General features: G+C 38.4%; 3 protein-coding genes across 3 annotated transcripts; all 3 read right to left on the bottom strand.

Moving 5' to 3' along the window:
* Positions 1 to 399: 399 nt before the first annotated feature.
* On the bottom strand, positions 400 to 1,618 carry CBG18274 (the record flags this gene model as incomplete). Its single annotated transcript, XM_002642239.2, has 4 exons — positions 400 to 507; positions 861 to 965; positions 1,036 to 1,299; positions 1,340 to 1,618. The coding sequence occupies 4 exons, from the start codon at positions 1,616 to 1,618 to the stop codon at positions 400 to 402; spliced, it is 756 nt and encodes a 251-aa protein (XP_002642285.2).
* A 496-nt stretch (positions 1,619 to 2,114) lies between these two features.
* CBG18275 lies at positions 2,115 to 2,870 on the bottom strand (the record flags this gene model as incomplete). The annotated part of the gene is made up of 3 exons (XM_002642240.1): positions 2,115 to 2,546; positions 2,589 to 2,666; positions 2,754 to 2,870. 3 exons carry the CDS (start codon positions 2,868 to 2,870, stop codon positions 2,115 to 2,117), a joined length of 627 nt encoding a protein of 208 aa, XP_002642286.1.
* A 2,941-nt stretch (positions 2,871 to 5,811) lies between these two features.
* On the bottom strand, positions 5,812 to 14,339 carry CBG18276 (the record flags this gene model as incomplete). The annotated part of the gene is made up of 6 exons (XM_002642241.1): positions 5,812 to 6,040; positions 6,089 to 6,273; positions 6,688 to 6,845; positions 12,680 to 12,791; positions 13,248 to 13,827; positions 14,275 to 14,339. The coding sequence occupies 6 exons, from the start codon at positions 14,337 to 14,339 to the stop codon at positions 5,812 to 5,814; spliced, it is 1,329 nt and encodes a 442-aa protein (XP_002642287.1).
* Between the last annotated feature and the right edge of the window lie 1,023 nt (positions 14,340 to 15,362).

Raw genomic sequence — 15,362 nt, 5'->3', positions numbered from 1 at the left:
GATCAGAAGGTAGTATACACGGTATACACTGAAAACAGAGACACAGTTAAAACAACTAGGTCCAATAAGAAGCAGAACTGACATGAGATTGTGAGAGCCAATAAAAAGAGAGGAGGTTTGAAATCCGTGGAAACCAGGCTTCACATCGAATTCAATCAAGAAATTCTGAAATGATAACACTGTCTAGATCAAAACTCTAATACGAAAATTGGAAAAAAAAGATAGACGATGTGTAAGAAACACAGAGATAGAGATAGAAGAAGAATGTATGGAAGTCAATAAACTTTTTTTTCAATGAAAAAATATGAGTAACAAAAATAACAAGGAAGTTAACAAGCGAGTGGAAAACAAGGATGAGCGAAACCGGATACAAATCAGAAAGTAATGCAAAAAGAAAATTCAAAATGTGCTCGTCTGATAGTTGGCAAAACAAGAGAAGTCGTTGGCTAGATTATTAGTGTGCTTCGGTTCGAAACTAGTTCGGTGCATTGCCATGAGACGAGAAGCCTGAAACAGAGGATTATTTCTTCAGAGGAGGCGTAGAGAGAGATAATCCACTCAGAAAAGGAATAGCGACTCTAATTAAAAGGATTGGAGATTGATGTGCTAGAGAAAATGAATATTTTGAGGAGCTGTTCGAGTATCAAAGATCAAGAATCATGAGAATTTTATCACTATTTCTAGGATGCGTGGGAAAAGAACTAGCTTCTACAGGTGGCTCCCGGGCATTGTTTATTGGAGAATTATTATCAGTGCAAAATAGGAGAATCGACCCTAAACGAAAATAGAAACAAAAAGAACGACTCCGTCATTGAAATATATGTCAGAAGGGTGCGTGTCGATATCTTTTACTTTTCAACGGTGCAGGTACTTTTATACCGGTTACTGTTATCAATCAATCGAATCGCATTCTCTAGAAAAGAAATCGAACGATAAATGTCTATGTCTTGAGTGTGTTCTTTTTTCTTTAAAATTTCGGTTTCTCTTTCATTTTTTTCATCGAAAAGACAGAACTGAAGTTCAAACGTTACTGACATAGTCTTCCATAATTGCGCCCGTACAAAGTATCACTTTCACATTTTCCTTTCCCAGTAAACGAATTGAGTGGGCGGTTTTGATGAGGCATTCAGCTGCCAAGAACGGCGGGTCGGCAATGATCACATCGAATTTTCCAAGAAGTTCAGCAGGCAGTTGCGTTGGTTGTTTGTAGTCGTACAATACAAATTCGGTTGGAAACTTCATACCGAAGCGAGAGTCAAATTCAAATAATGTTAGTGTTAGCTGACCTTCTTTGTACTCCTGAAAACGAAACGAATTTCTGAACAGAGCTGGCACACACCTCTGTTTCATGGAAAAACTTGACTAGCGTTGGAGACGATACGCATCCGATTCTTGCCGGTCTCCCTTCGCTCTTCAGTGCGGCTGCGATGCCTTCTCTGACCAATTTTCTGGACGTATCATCATCGTACCAAAACTGACTCAATTGCCAATCTTCATCGATTTTCTCAATTTTTCCAGACTTTAATTCTTCATACTTTTGCTGCTGCTCTGCTTGGAACATGGAGAGAGCAGCCAATGTTTCAGCGGAGAGCTGGGGAATATCATCATCGTCTGACATACTGAAAGACTGTATGATCATCGACATGAGGAACTATTTCAAGAATGAAACGGAGTCATAAGACCGATATATTAATACACAGACGAATTCAATAAAAAATATATAGATAACTCTTTCAATAAAAAAACTTTCTGAAAATAATTATGGGAACATAAATATTACTCGAGAAAATGCATGAAAAGGTTCAAATGCAGGGGGAAGGGAAAGTTGATTTTATGTCAAAAATTGAGAGGAAATCAACTGTTACGTACATTTTAATAGTGCATAAATTAAAGGGAGAGGGGGAAAAGAGATACCTGAAGAAACCCGCAGATGAGAATCAGCCAATTTCATTTTCTCAGTATTTTTATAAATGTAAAAATGGAAAAAAAAAGTTCCAGAACTTCGCATGAATAGCCAGACATTACCTGAGAAAAGAAAATTGAACTCATCAGCTTCAGGTACCTTTTTTGAAAGGGGAAGGGGAGAAGGAAAAGAAAAGTTGAACTGAATGAAACTAGTTGCCGACGACTGCTCCAATAGTGAAATCCAGCGGATGACGTGGTGCGTTCTCAGCTAATGGCTTCGATAGTATTTTCTTAACCTGAAGAAGTGCCGTGTTGGCTCGTGATTCTTCGTATCCAGGAGCCGTCGTATCTTTTGTCACACTGTCCACATTGTACGGTTTTTTGACGAGAACATGACCCATTACGCGGATATTCTCTCCGGCCCAGTGAGTATCCGCGATTGTAAGTTTGAGTTGGAGATATGCTTGTTGACCATTAATCGGGACATTCGATTTCATCACACTAGGACGCATCTCCCCGAGAGTTTTGACTAATCTATCAGTGGTTTTGTTTCCAGTTAGAGGATTGTTCATTGTAAACTGAGACATTTTCTCCTGGGCGTGTTTTGCACTTTCGTCAACTGGTTGCGACACCACTTTGACCTGAAAAAAAATAATGCAAAGGAAAAGCAAACAAAAACTTACGTTTTTGAGGTTTTTACTGTTGAATATGCGAATTATTGGTTTGCTGGAAGCGATTTCCTTGGTGTCGAGAACCAGCATCTGAAGCTTTATATACTTGATTTTGAATTATTCTTATTTAAAAACTATGTCTACAATCAAATGTTGAATGAAATCAAACGAACTGACGTTTCTTGCCTTATCGAAGGAAATCACGATTCCTTCGCTGACCAATCCATTGCCCGTTTCAACTTTCACAGTTGCTCCAACACCCGCATCTGCTTCCTCCACTTTACAAGCAACCATTCTGAAAAAAACGACAAAATCAATAAACACAACGACAAGGTTAATTATGCGAACGATGAGAAGATGTCGGTCGATACTGCGCACAAAAAACTAGAGGAATTCCGCGAGGAACGCGCGCACGCCGCAAATTCGGACACTGCTGCAAACGCGCTCTGTTGATAACACGGCGCGAGCGCGCTCTTTGTTTGTCGTGATTTCCGAACATGATTAGCGGTAAACCTGGAAATGTACTTGGAACATTTTTACATGGAAAAATATAGAAAAACAAGCTTCTAGCCTTCTTTGTATTTTGAGAAGCTTAAAGGTGGGGGGACATGAAAAAAATAATTTTCTCGAAATTCCGTTCAAAGATGCCCCTCGAGGAGTTGAACTTGTGAGGGCGATGATTGAGGGTGCGGCGCCGCTACCGACTGAGCCACGCGGGCAAAGAAAAAGCGCACTCCCGATTGCATACATAAAGGCGAGGACGACAGCTGTACGCAGAGTGACATTAAGCGTTGTACACCGTGACGGTAGAATGCATACTCTAGCTACAAAAAAACTACGAAAAATCTCCTGTCCCCCCACCTTTAAGTTGTAAAGCGAAAATAATACTGTAGGGTACTGTACTCTGGTAATCGGTTTCTAACCAGTTTCGGGCAATTTTCCAACCAGATTCGGGAACGCGCATTTTCCAACCAGATTCGGAAAGTTTTTTTTCCGACCACATCCGGTGATTTTCTGACCAGATCCGACCGAAAAAACTAATTTCCCAACCTGATTCGGACAATTTTCTAACCAGATCTAGCCATTTCTGCTCCGGAATTTTCCCGAATCTGGTTGGAAACCGATTACCAGAGTAGGAAAAAAAAACAAGAAAACGAGTGAAAGATCAGCAATCTGTGTGAAAAACATTCTTCTCGTATTTTGAAATTGGTCATAAAAATTTGGGATAGGTTTTAAACTTTTCAGGTTTTCATGCCAGATTATGTTGCATTCGAAAGTCTGGATTTCTAAATTTTCAGATACCGTATCCTCGAATAGAAGCCCAATCAAACCGTCAACTTCGAGCTCAATTATCTTGATTTCTATGAAAGATACCAGCAATTTGTCAACGGATAAATTGCTTATCATAACATCACGATAATTTTATCAGTTGATCTATTTTTTATATCTTGCAAAGGACTCAAAACAATTAACTCAATTGACAATGTGGATGCCCTTCTATTACAGGTTTTACAGTAATCAATATTCGAAACTTTCCCTCCCATCTCAGATTCTTCCCTAATAGATTCGTCATTCTCAAATGTAGTATTTCATTGTCTCGAATACGCAACAACATGTTTCAAGTAATAAATGACCACTGAATCCCCTCATCTCTACTTTAACAAAATTCTTAACCCCAAAAGAGAGTATAATGCGGGTGCCAAGCCATATGCAAATCAGTGTCAACTACTTGAGAGTTAAGATGGTCCCCTGTTCTTCGCCGGTCTTCGTCATCTATCATCATCTGCTGCCCCTGCTGCCTCACCCCCTTCCAAGGATACGAAATGAAAAGTACTAATCATTTAGAGGAGAGGATACCGGATCATCGGAGCATGTCGAGACAACAGAGAACCACACACTTTATGAGCCATCATCCACTTATAAATTGTTCACTTGTACCTCGTGTTAGCTTGCTAAATTGAGATGGAAGAATAAGAAAGTAGAGAAATGGAGATGTAATAAAACTCAATAAGAGTCTTCATTTTCATTTTCAGTCCCTCGAAAAAATTTTTCTGAAGTCAAGATGCCTTCTTTTCAAATTCAAAGGTTAAGATAAACTTTTGAGATATCGAATGAGCTAAACTCGATAAATCTCCATAACTCGGTGTATACCAGCTGTCAGAGTATCGCGTAAAAAAGGGTTGAGAGTCGATAAATTCTCGATTTCTTCGGATTGATATCTGGAGTGAGGTTGACATTTTCGCAACTGAATTATAGTTTGTATTACGAAAAAAATTGTTGAAGATTCGAGAGAAAGAATATATTTTTGTTTGCCAACAGTAGTCAAGAAGGTTTTGTAGTCGTGCTCTCAAATTTGCTGTTTAGACGGCATTAATAAGCAGACAGATGAAAAAATGCACTTACCTTTCAGAGAACGGATTACTGTACTTCTTAAAGACTATCAAAGTTTTGGTTTTGAAAGATTTGAAAAGCAATTTTTTTCATATTAGTCTAAATTACTCGTTACTTCAAAGGAAATAGTAGGATACCGTAAGCACTCTAATAGAAGGTCCTCCTATGCTTGCACTTTGAGCTCAGTTATCTTGGTTACTATAAGAGGTATCAAAAATGCGCCAACTAATAAAATGTTGATGATATCATGATAAACATTTTATCAGTTGACAAATTTTTATCATCTCTTATCGAAATTGAGGTAATTGAGCTCAAAATTCAAGTATCGAGTGGCCTTCTATTAGAGTGTTACGGTATCTTCTTTAATTTCTTCTTCAATTTTTTTTTTTGAAATTTTAAACGTCTGCTTTGAGTGCAGATTTTGGAAGTTTGTCTGAAAATGTTGAGTACTTGGTTCGTTAAAATTTGAAGTCTTTTTTCAGCATGAAAAATTTATTTGGTCCAAAATGGAAGGGTGCATTAAAAAAAAATTGAAGCAAGAAAAACATCAAATTATAGGTCAGGCAAACGGCTTGTGAACGCGCTCTACTGTATTTTTTGAATTCACTTTAAAAATCTCCAAAATCTGGAGCGTTTCGGCAGAGCTCATCTGCAAGTCGTTTGCTTGAGGAAAAGTAATTAACAGAAAAAAAGAAGAATGGGTGCATGAAAGAAAAATAATCTACATAAGAAGGGGGCATTTTTCACCGTCAATTTGTCAGAGATTGTTTGTAGAATGAGAGACGAAAGCAAAAAAAGGGAATGGCATTTTTTTTTCAAAAAATGGAAAATAGAAAAAAGAGAATCATGAATCTGTGGAATATGGAGATGGTGAACTTGAAGAGGGACTATTCGAAAAGTTGACAGGCTTAGAATCATCATCATCACTTGACGTATTCTTTGATTTCGAAGAATCATCTGAATGAGGTGATGACGGAGATTTTGAAAGTGCAGGGTTTGGTGGGAGGAATCCCGGGAAACCAAGTGGATTGATAAACGCAGATGCAGCTAGTTGAGCAGGATTTGAGTTACCGCTGAAAATTTCCCTATAGAGAAAATAATACAATGATTATTTGTCTTACCTTGCTCCATTTGGAAATGCTCCAGGGACTCCAGAGGCTCCAAATTGAGATGCGGTGGCTGATTTGACCCACATTTCATAGGCAAATGGGTTTAACATATAAGCGGCCATTTGAGGAGGAAATGGCCATCCGATGCCACCGATACGTTGACGTTTGTCTTTCATCCGACGATTTTGGAACCATACCTGAAAAAGGATTCATTCTTGTTCCATTCCCAGAAATCATATTATTTGAGCATGCTCTTTTCTGTGTCTTCAAAAGTATGCCAGTGGGAATCAATTGGATACTCCGAAATCACTCATAACGCTTTTGGCCCTCCGACCCCGACACCCCACCATCCGAGCGCTTTTTCATTTTTCAAGGAGACAGATTGATATGTATGTGTTGTATGTATGTAAGGAAGAAGAAAAAAAGACGCAAAATACGAGAGCCGGGCTATGTCATGAGAAATGATTTGGCTTTGACGATGAGAGGGAGGGGGAGCCAGAGGCGCTTCAAAAGGATTACGGTAGCAAATTATGAACAAGTTTTTTTCTCTGCCCAGAGAAATTGTTCGAGGTTTTGAAGGGCACCAAAGCTACAGTACTCCGATTGCTAACCTTAATTGTGCCTTCAGGTAGATTCAATTCAGCTGCCAACTCTCCTCGAGTCTTTCTGCTAACATAGTTTTCTTTAGCGAATTCCCTCTCGAGCCTTCCGATTTGTTCTCTGGAGAACGCCGTTCGATATCGTCGCATTTGTCCATCATCTCGGTTATCTGAAAAAATAAAAATTTAATTAGTTACATTCCGGTTCACATGTAGGGATACTAATAATGAAAAACAGGGAAAGATGAGGTGCAGAAGAAGCAATCGAGTAGTAATTTGTGCCGTTTATTGATGAATTCGAAATGAGTTATTGAAGAACGATGAAAACATAATATGTTTTTCGCTTTTAGCAGGAAAATACGTTTGTCATCGAGCAGCTTGAAATGTTGGAAACGGAGAAAAATGAGGATATGGGATGCTACCGGCTGAGCTACGGCGGCGCTGAGGCGGCTGAACGATGGGATATGTAAAAGCGGCACGATAGGTTCGCAGAATCTAAACACTGTACACGGTTACGTCAGAATGCATACACTAACTTCAAAAAAATCTGCTCCATTAAAAATCGTCTTTCCATATTTTTCAAGAACCCCCCCCCTCTTCCCAGTTTTCAAATCTCACACCTTTCTCTCTCAACCCCTTTCTCTTTTTTTTCGAAATTCCCCAAATTGGATTGGTTTGTTCCAATTAGATAATTGGGGCTCTCTTTTTTATGACATGTTTAGTGTCCGTGTTTCTCTCTCCAAAATGAGAAACTGATTCGACACGCAACACCAATTAACAGCCAGCAGGCTCATGGCAACATTAGGTCGATTGAATGTGAGAATAGGTGAAAGAAATCATAGAAAGTTGAAAAAATCTGCGCTACGAGGTTTTACGAGGTGTCACAGACACTCTCTGGAAGTAGTAAAACATGTTTCGCTTCTCTACAATCAGCGACCATAAGACCGATACTTCGCAACTAAAGTGATTGCATGATAATTGACCACTAAACGAGAGAAACACAATTCTACAGTAATCCGTAACACGTCCTCAAGGCAGGTGAGAAGGAGTTGTAAAACAAAAAGAGAGAACATTTACGATATAATAGCTGAATCGACACACACACAGACACCCGCTCTCATTCATACAAACCGCAACATTTAGGTCGTTTATGATGAGCGGTGCGTGACTAAAAAAGAGATCAGAACAAGAATACGATCATGAAAGATTAGAGAGGAAAAGAGCACTCATGCTATCGATAAAGAGTAACATCTGGATAGGAATCTACTTGGTAGTTGAGGCGTGGGAAAATGCTGACTGCTAATTACCGTATTTGCTCTAATAGATATTCATGCACTTTGTTCTCAATTATCTCGGTTCCTATATAAGATATCAAAAATTTGACAACTGATAAAATATTTTTGAGATTATGATGCACATTTTGTCAATCGATTATATCTTTGTATCTTTCACGGGAGCACGCTATTTCAAAGAGCCTGGTTGGAAAACGCGCCCCAGCGAACGTGAAAAATCACTGCGCAACGTGTCAAATTCACGTCAACTTTGAAGTTATTAAATTTCGCCTGGCCTAAAAGTTTTCTGGGGCGCGATTTTCGACCCGTTGGTTTGAAACACCGTGCGGGAGCCGAGATATATGAGCTTAAAGCTGGCAGTTTGGGTGTGCGAAAATACGGTAGCCCCCCCCCTTGATAGCCTGAATCTTGACGGAATCTTGGAATTGAGAAATGAATTAAAATTAAAACCTAGAGATTCTGAAGAATTGACAAAATTTAATACTTCTATCAAAACCAACTTCCGGAACCTGTTAATGTGCGTTTCAGAATTTGGAAACTTTTGTAAGATTTGAAAAATACAGTTCCACCTTTTTAAATACTTTTTTTGTATCTACCATCTTCGAACACAAATGAGGATCTTAAAATTTCTAAAAACTTAGAAGATTAATTGGACGACTTTTACTTCTTCACATCACCAAATTTAGCTCTAGCTAAAAAACTAAGAATCCCCTCCTTCCATAATCCTACACTATATATCTTTGGAAGCATGTCAATTCTAATAGGTGCTCATCGTGCTCACTTCCATTTCTCAAAATACCAATCTAAGCCAGTCTACATCTCACTCTTTTTTCCCCCGCGCGAAATTCAACCTCAATCAATCTCCTTCAATTTGTCATTTTGGAGCTGTTCCTCTTCTTCTCTTCTCACGCCTACAAGGGGTAATGAGAGGGAAACAAGGAGAGAGGAGCCCCCAAAACGACAAGTATTCTGAATAATTATTTTCTTCCCCCTCTTCCTTCATCTTCATTTTTCTTACCATACGGATGATGACGTCCAGCGGCGGCTGCAGCTAAACTGCTCCCATCGGATCGTGATTTTCGAATGGCGGAGAAAAGGATCGAGATGCTTGAGACGCGGCAACCATCTCAGCTACAACAAGTGATGGGACCTGGAAATGAGAATTAGAATTGTGGAAGAAAGGAAGAGAAGAATGAGGAAACAACGGAAAAGGAAGGATGGATTTACATTAAAGGGAATGTTTTATGGGTGTCGTAAGTAAGTATCCTAGGATACTGACTAGTCAAATTTTAAAGGGAAAAACACAAATATGTATTGGAATTCCCTGGTTCTTTGTGTTTTGAAAGTTTGAATCATGTTGAGAATCGATTTGAGGATTGAAACTTCCATACAGAATTAATATCCGAAATTTAGTTTCTTTTTCTAGGTGAAGACACTTTTCAGGTTTCCATGATAAGAATTTTCTGGAAACCTTACTCTGGATTTTCTAAATTTTCCTCTAATAGAAGCCCACTCAACTTTAAACGTAATTATCTCGATTCCTGTGAGAGATATCAAAAATTTATCAACTGATAAAAGATTGATGATATTATGATAAACAATTTCTCAATTCATCAAAAATTGGTATCTTTATCAGAAATAGAGATAAGTGAGCACAATGTTGAGTGGGCTTCAGTAGGGGAAATATGGCAAATGTTAAAATTCTTTATCCCTACACCGGCAAACTTTAAATGATTATATTGAGTCAACATTCAACTTCATGTTATAGAATGGCCAAAATTTCTTCCTACTCAAAACTCCGTTTAGACGTATCAAATTGTTGTGAGAATCAGTTTTGAGCAACATTATGATAACAGAAATTATCAAATCACTCACCTTATTGACTCCAATTAACGACTCGATATCGAATGCCTGCATAATGATAGCCACGTGTTTTTTTGTTCTTCTGGGAGCCAAATCTAAGTAATTGAGTGTAGAGTGGACATACAACAATTGAAGAAAATAGGCGGGCTCTCTCTTGTTCTTGGTCAGAAGATTTAGAAGACGTTGGCTGAAGGAGACGGAGAAAGACTACGGTAGAATGGAGACCACGCCCCTTGGTTTATTGAGGAACGACTGCTAACCAATTGAGACGGCGTTGGCTGGAAGAGGTTTAATACATTATGATGTAAGGAAGATTTCATGGAGCAAGGTGTTTCAAATATTTAGGAAAGTGAGGAAGGTATGGAAATAATTGGCGGGTTTGTATGTAGATAGCCATAGTCACTTTTAGACGGAATTAGACGGATCATAATTAGACGGATCACAATTTAGACGGATTATAATTGAAATTTCTGATAGCTTCATGACCGGAAATCAATAATGTCTTGATTTTGCGAACCATCCGTTTGGTACTAATTGAAACTTGTTATACCGTAAACCGGTAATAGAAGAGCCCCCACATAGTCAAGTTTGAGCTAAATTATCTCAAATTCTATACAAGATACCAAAAATAAGTCAAATATGGGTCAAAGTTACAATTGAAGAGATCCTTCTTTTTAAAGTCTTACGGTAGAGTGAATTCATAAAAGACAGCTTTGTATAATCAGACCCATTTCAAAAATAGATATTATAGAGGTATAGGAATAGCTGCACGAATTTCAGTGAAAAGGGAGCTATGGAGCTATAAATAGCTAGAGAACCTATTTCTCAGAACAAATGTTTTACAATCCATTGGAATCTCGCAATCAACCCACTTCGGTTGTTTCGATGTTAACAGCTTCAAACACCTAATTTTAGCATCCTGATCGTCGTTCACCACCCTCATCAAAAGTCATTAATTGACGTGACTAAGCAGCTCTTTTATTGTCTTCTATGCATCTCCTTCCCAAAAATGTTGCGAGAGGGGCAGAGAGAGAATGAATGATTCATTCTCAATTTCATTACTTTTTGGTATCGATACACAGACACCAAAAGACAACATAAAAGAAAATATATGGAACCCTACTGAATGAGGTGATAGACGGAAAGGAATATATAATTGTTCTGTCGGTTTCTTAATGATAACTGTTTTTATGTTATTAACAAAACGATTATCCATACATATCCGCGTACCGGAAGAGGGGGGAGGCATGTACACACCTTTTCCGCTAATAAAATATCAATGTGACACCCTTGGGAAATGGACGAAAAAGAGACAGATAGAATATGGTAAATGTTAGTGGGGTAGGCGTGTCTTTCATTAGTCCCTTGAGACAATATACTAGGGGACCTCATCGATATGAATATAACAACGGGCCCGTTTCAAGTTTTGATATACTACATGAGAAAGGGGGAATTCGTTATGCAACAGCTTGTATCTCTTTAAAATTGATTCAATTATTGACATGTGATGATCGGAGAGCTGGATCTGAACACTGAAAGCTACCACAATCAAAAAGTCTGCAAACTGGGATGCTCAGTTGGATGGAATATTGAACAAAAGTGAAGTATCACACTTTTATTAGATGACTTTTATTTCAATTATCACAGGGACTGACAGATAACTGGTAGATGCCGTCTGAACAGGCTCGGACGGGTGGACGCGCCTCGGTGATACGTGCGGGCCGTTGACGGCTTGTCGACGGTTCGTTCGTTACGTTTGTTCACTGTGAATATCATCAGTTTTGAACGAAAATTTGTTAGACACGGATCTGTTATCCGCGAAGGAAAATTTAGCTAAAATTTAGAAGATCTCTTTTTCATATTTTTAAGCAAATCGAGCAACTGAAACCTTGGATACTCAACCATTTCTTGACTATTTTTTAAAATTTTAAATTAGCCTTTTTTTTACTTTCATTGTTTTTTCTCGATTTTCGAACGTTTTCACTCTATTTCAAAGAGCCTGATCTGAAAACGCGCCCCAGCGAACGTGAAAAATCACTGCGCAACGTGTCAAATTTCGTTGGCTGGAATTCAAACTTTTAAATGTTGAGCAAAAAAATCGCGAGTTGCAATGCGTTGATTAAAAATATATAGGTAAAATCCACTTTGAAAATATTAAATTTCGTTTGGTCTAAAAGTTCTCTGGAGCGCGATTTTCGACCCACTGCTTTGAAATACAGTGTGTTTTCCTACAAATTTTAGAACCTTTAGCCGCGCCAACAAGCTCTCCTTTTCTACAGCTCCGATTCTGTGTTCTCAAAAAAACTTCTAGAGTTCGTCCAACTCCTCCAAACTATTTCCATCGTGTTCCCAATTTGCACCTTGATAATCCTTTGCGCGGTTCACACCAAAACAGTTGTTGATGAGAATCTCTTACGCCATCAACAACTGTAATCTGCTAGTTTTTATGATATCCTTGTCAAAGCGGCACGGTTATTACAGGTGCAACATTACAAGTGATCTGTCCGCCGGTGTAAACTCTTTTCCTGCCACTTGTCATTTTCTAGTTGCGTAGTTTGTTGTGACACTATCCCCATCTTCTGACAGATCTACGACATGGTAATAAAATGGAACAAAAGGAACGTGCCGCCGCCTGTATGTACCTGGGATCTGTAAGGAGGAGCACAGAAAATTAAGGAACTTTCATGGATTGTTCATGGATTGAGAAGAAGGAATAACACAATAAAAATGGGAAAATATTACATTTCAAAACAATAAATACACCGTATCAGAAAGGATATTGCACAATCAGAAATTGTGGAAAAAGAAAGAGTTTGGGTAAAGAATCAGGGAAAACTATGAAGGTTTACATCGTCGTTTTCGGAATGTAAACCAAACTGTCACAATGAAGACGAGCATATTTGTAAGTGTGATGATTGCCATTATCCACAGATTTGTGTTGATGAATGGGTATTGAACTGGCTGGAAAGTAAATCGTTAGGTGCGTTGAGATGTTCCGGTAGTGTACCAGAAGGGTTTAAAATTCTAAACCAACAGGTGGGCAATAAAAAATATCCCAGAAGGAAAGTTCTTCAAATATTTATGGCTTTATCGAATGATATAATCTCTTTTGAGATCAGTTTGGGATAACGACAATGTTGCAACCGGTTGAATGAAATGATATGATTATGAACTGATAACAAATTTCGTTCAGAAGTTTATGAAAATCTATCCCAATAAACTAACTTAAAACCTGCAATAAAAGGACCCTCTGACTTTCAACTATCTTGTATTTGAGCCAAGAAAAATTAGCTCAAACTTGAAAGTGTGGTGGTCCTTCTAACACAGGCTTTATGGTAACTAATTAGTAAAAGAGAAAATCTTATAGCTTAGGGCACATTTCTGGAGCTTCAACAATTTATCAACAAAACAACTAACCTGTTGACATGATGGTTCTTGTTCCAATACGGTAACAGAATCCGTGAAAACATCAATAGTTCCGACTCCATCCGCCAATCTCCTCACCAATTTCCGCCTCCTTTCCGGATGATCGTGATGGTGATGGTGATGAGCTTCATCCTCTCCTGGCAACTTTTTACAATTCTGTGGAGGTGTTATTCCTTCACACCCTCCGTCATATTTCAGACAGAGAGTTATCTGGCACTGGAATTGAAGAACTGGTCGATCTGCGTACTTGAACACATGATATGGCTTCGTTGCCAATCGAAGGGATGTATCGTAGTCGGGAGTTGAAAGGAGAACAGCGTCGAGTCCACATCCGTTTGAATCCAGTATGTCCACTCGATCTCCATATCCATTATCCACGTAGCAAGAATGTACTAACATTCCGAATGTATCCTTGTCTGCTCCTTCTACTTCAATGCATTCCCATCGATGGTATACACTTTCTCCAAGCGTCGCAAAACGGACGATTGGTCCGTCGGGGGCTCCTTTTCGAAGGGTGTACGCACATTGAGGCATTTGGTAGATTTGCTCACGGAATACGGTAGTGATCATGCTGAAAATTATTAAGTAAAGCAACGTCCATTACTCAAGTTGGGACTGGTGTCTAATTTGAAAAGGTGGCTTTTTTCAGAAAATTTCGAGGAGAAACAAATTCACGGTGTTTTTTTCAGGATGTAAAATGAATGTTCTCTAACGCGAATACCGTAGTTGAGCGCGCTGAGTATCGACGCGCATGCATTCAACTGAACGGCCGAGTCGCTACGAATGCATTCCATCAAAAAATGCGCGAATTCAAAATTATTTTTTAAAACCTCCCGGAAAAAACACCGCAAATTGAAGAAATTGTGTAGATTTGATTAACCAAACAATAGAGTTCGAGCGGCCCATACTCCTAGGGGGCATCAAAATAGGGGGCATCGTGCTCAAAGGGGGCATACACTCATAGGGGTCACTAACTCATAGGGGGCATCCTGAAGTTGTCTCTTAGGGGGCATCCCACCATGTCTCATAGGGGGCATCGGACCAAATGCTCCCAGGGGGCATTGATAGTCTCATAGGGGTCATTGAGATCAATTTGAGTATATGATTCTGAACATGATGAATTTTTGTTTTTACATCTTTTTCGTAGTTTTTTGAGGAAAACAAACACAATTGCAGACTATCGAAGGTGTTATTTCGGAGGGTCAACTGGGTAGAATTTCTGCCAAAAATTCGGGGTACAACTCATTTCATTCAGGGGTACAACGCTTGTGATTCGGGGGTACAGTTTTTTTTTGAGGGAGTTTCTGAATTCCTGAATTTCAGAGCTTGAAAATCTCAGAATTCTTAGAATTTCAGAACTTTGAAATTTCAGTATTTCGGAATCTGAGAACTTCGGAACTTCAGAGTCTGAGAATTTCAGAATGTTAGAATTTCAGAACTTCGAATTCGCAGAACTTCAGAATCTCAATATTTTTGGATTTTTAAAAATTACGACAGAAAATTTTCACTTCTCATTGTCACATTGTTCTATTTGATTTGTGTCATATTTTTCACTCATCATGAAAAAAATTGTGGAAATTGTTCTGTGCTGAAAGGCATTAGTCTTTTTTTGAATTTTTGAGTCCCGAAACTTCAGGAAAGCATACAACGAAGAACTGTAAAACAATCTTGACAAGTTTTACAAACTCAGGACTTTAATGCTTAATTTATGTTTTAAAACTCAGTCGATACTTTCCTCTACCAATTCTTCTCAATTGCTTTTCTTCTCAATTCTATTTCATTTTCTTCTGTTTCTCAATATTCCCTCGGTTTTTCCCAATTTTCCCTTTTTTCTCAATTTTTCGTTTTTTCCCAATTTTCCTCAATTTTTCTCATTTTTCGTGGTAATTGAATGTTTTCTCATTTTTTTCATAATTTTATAAATCATTGAATGAAGGAAACAATCACAATTTAGTGATTTACACACAAAAATTAAAAAATCCCAAAAATTGGCCCAAAATGAGCTATTTTCTTTCGAAAATTGTTCGCACAAGAAATAAAACATCGCAAAAATTATAAAATTAATTTTTTTTCGATTAATTACCACGAAAATTTGAGCAAAAACGA

Source organism: Caenorhabditis briggsae (genome assembly GCF_000004555.2).
Source record: "Caenorhabditis briggsae complete genome, chrIII, whole genome shotgun sequence".
Lineage (NCBI taxonomy): Eukaryota > Metazoa > Nematoda > Chromadorea > Rhabditida > Rhabditidae > Caenorhabditis > Caenorhabditis briggsae.
The sequence above is the reverse complement of the archived record's forward strand: the minus strand, read 5'-3'. Positions and strand labels throughout refer to the sequence as shown.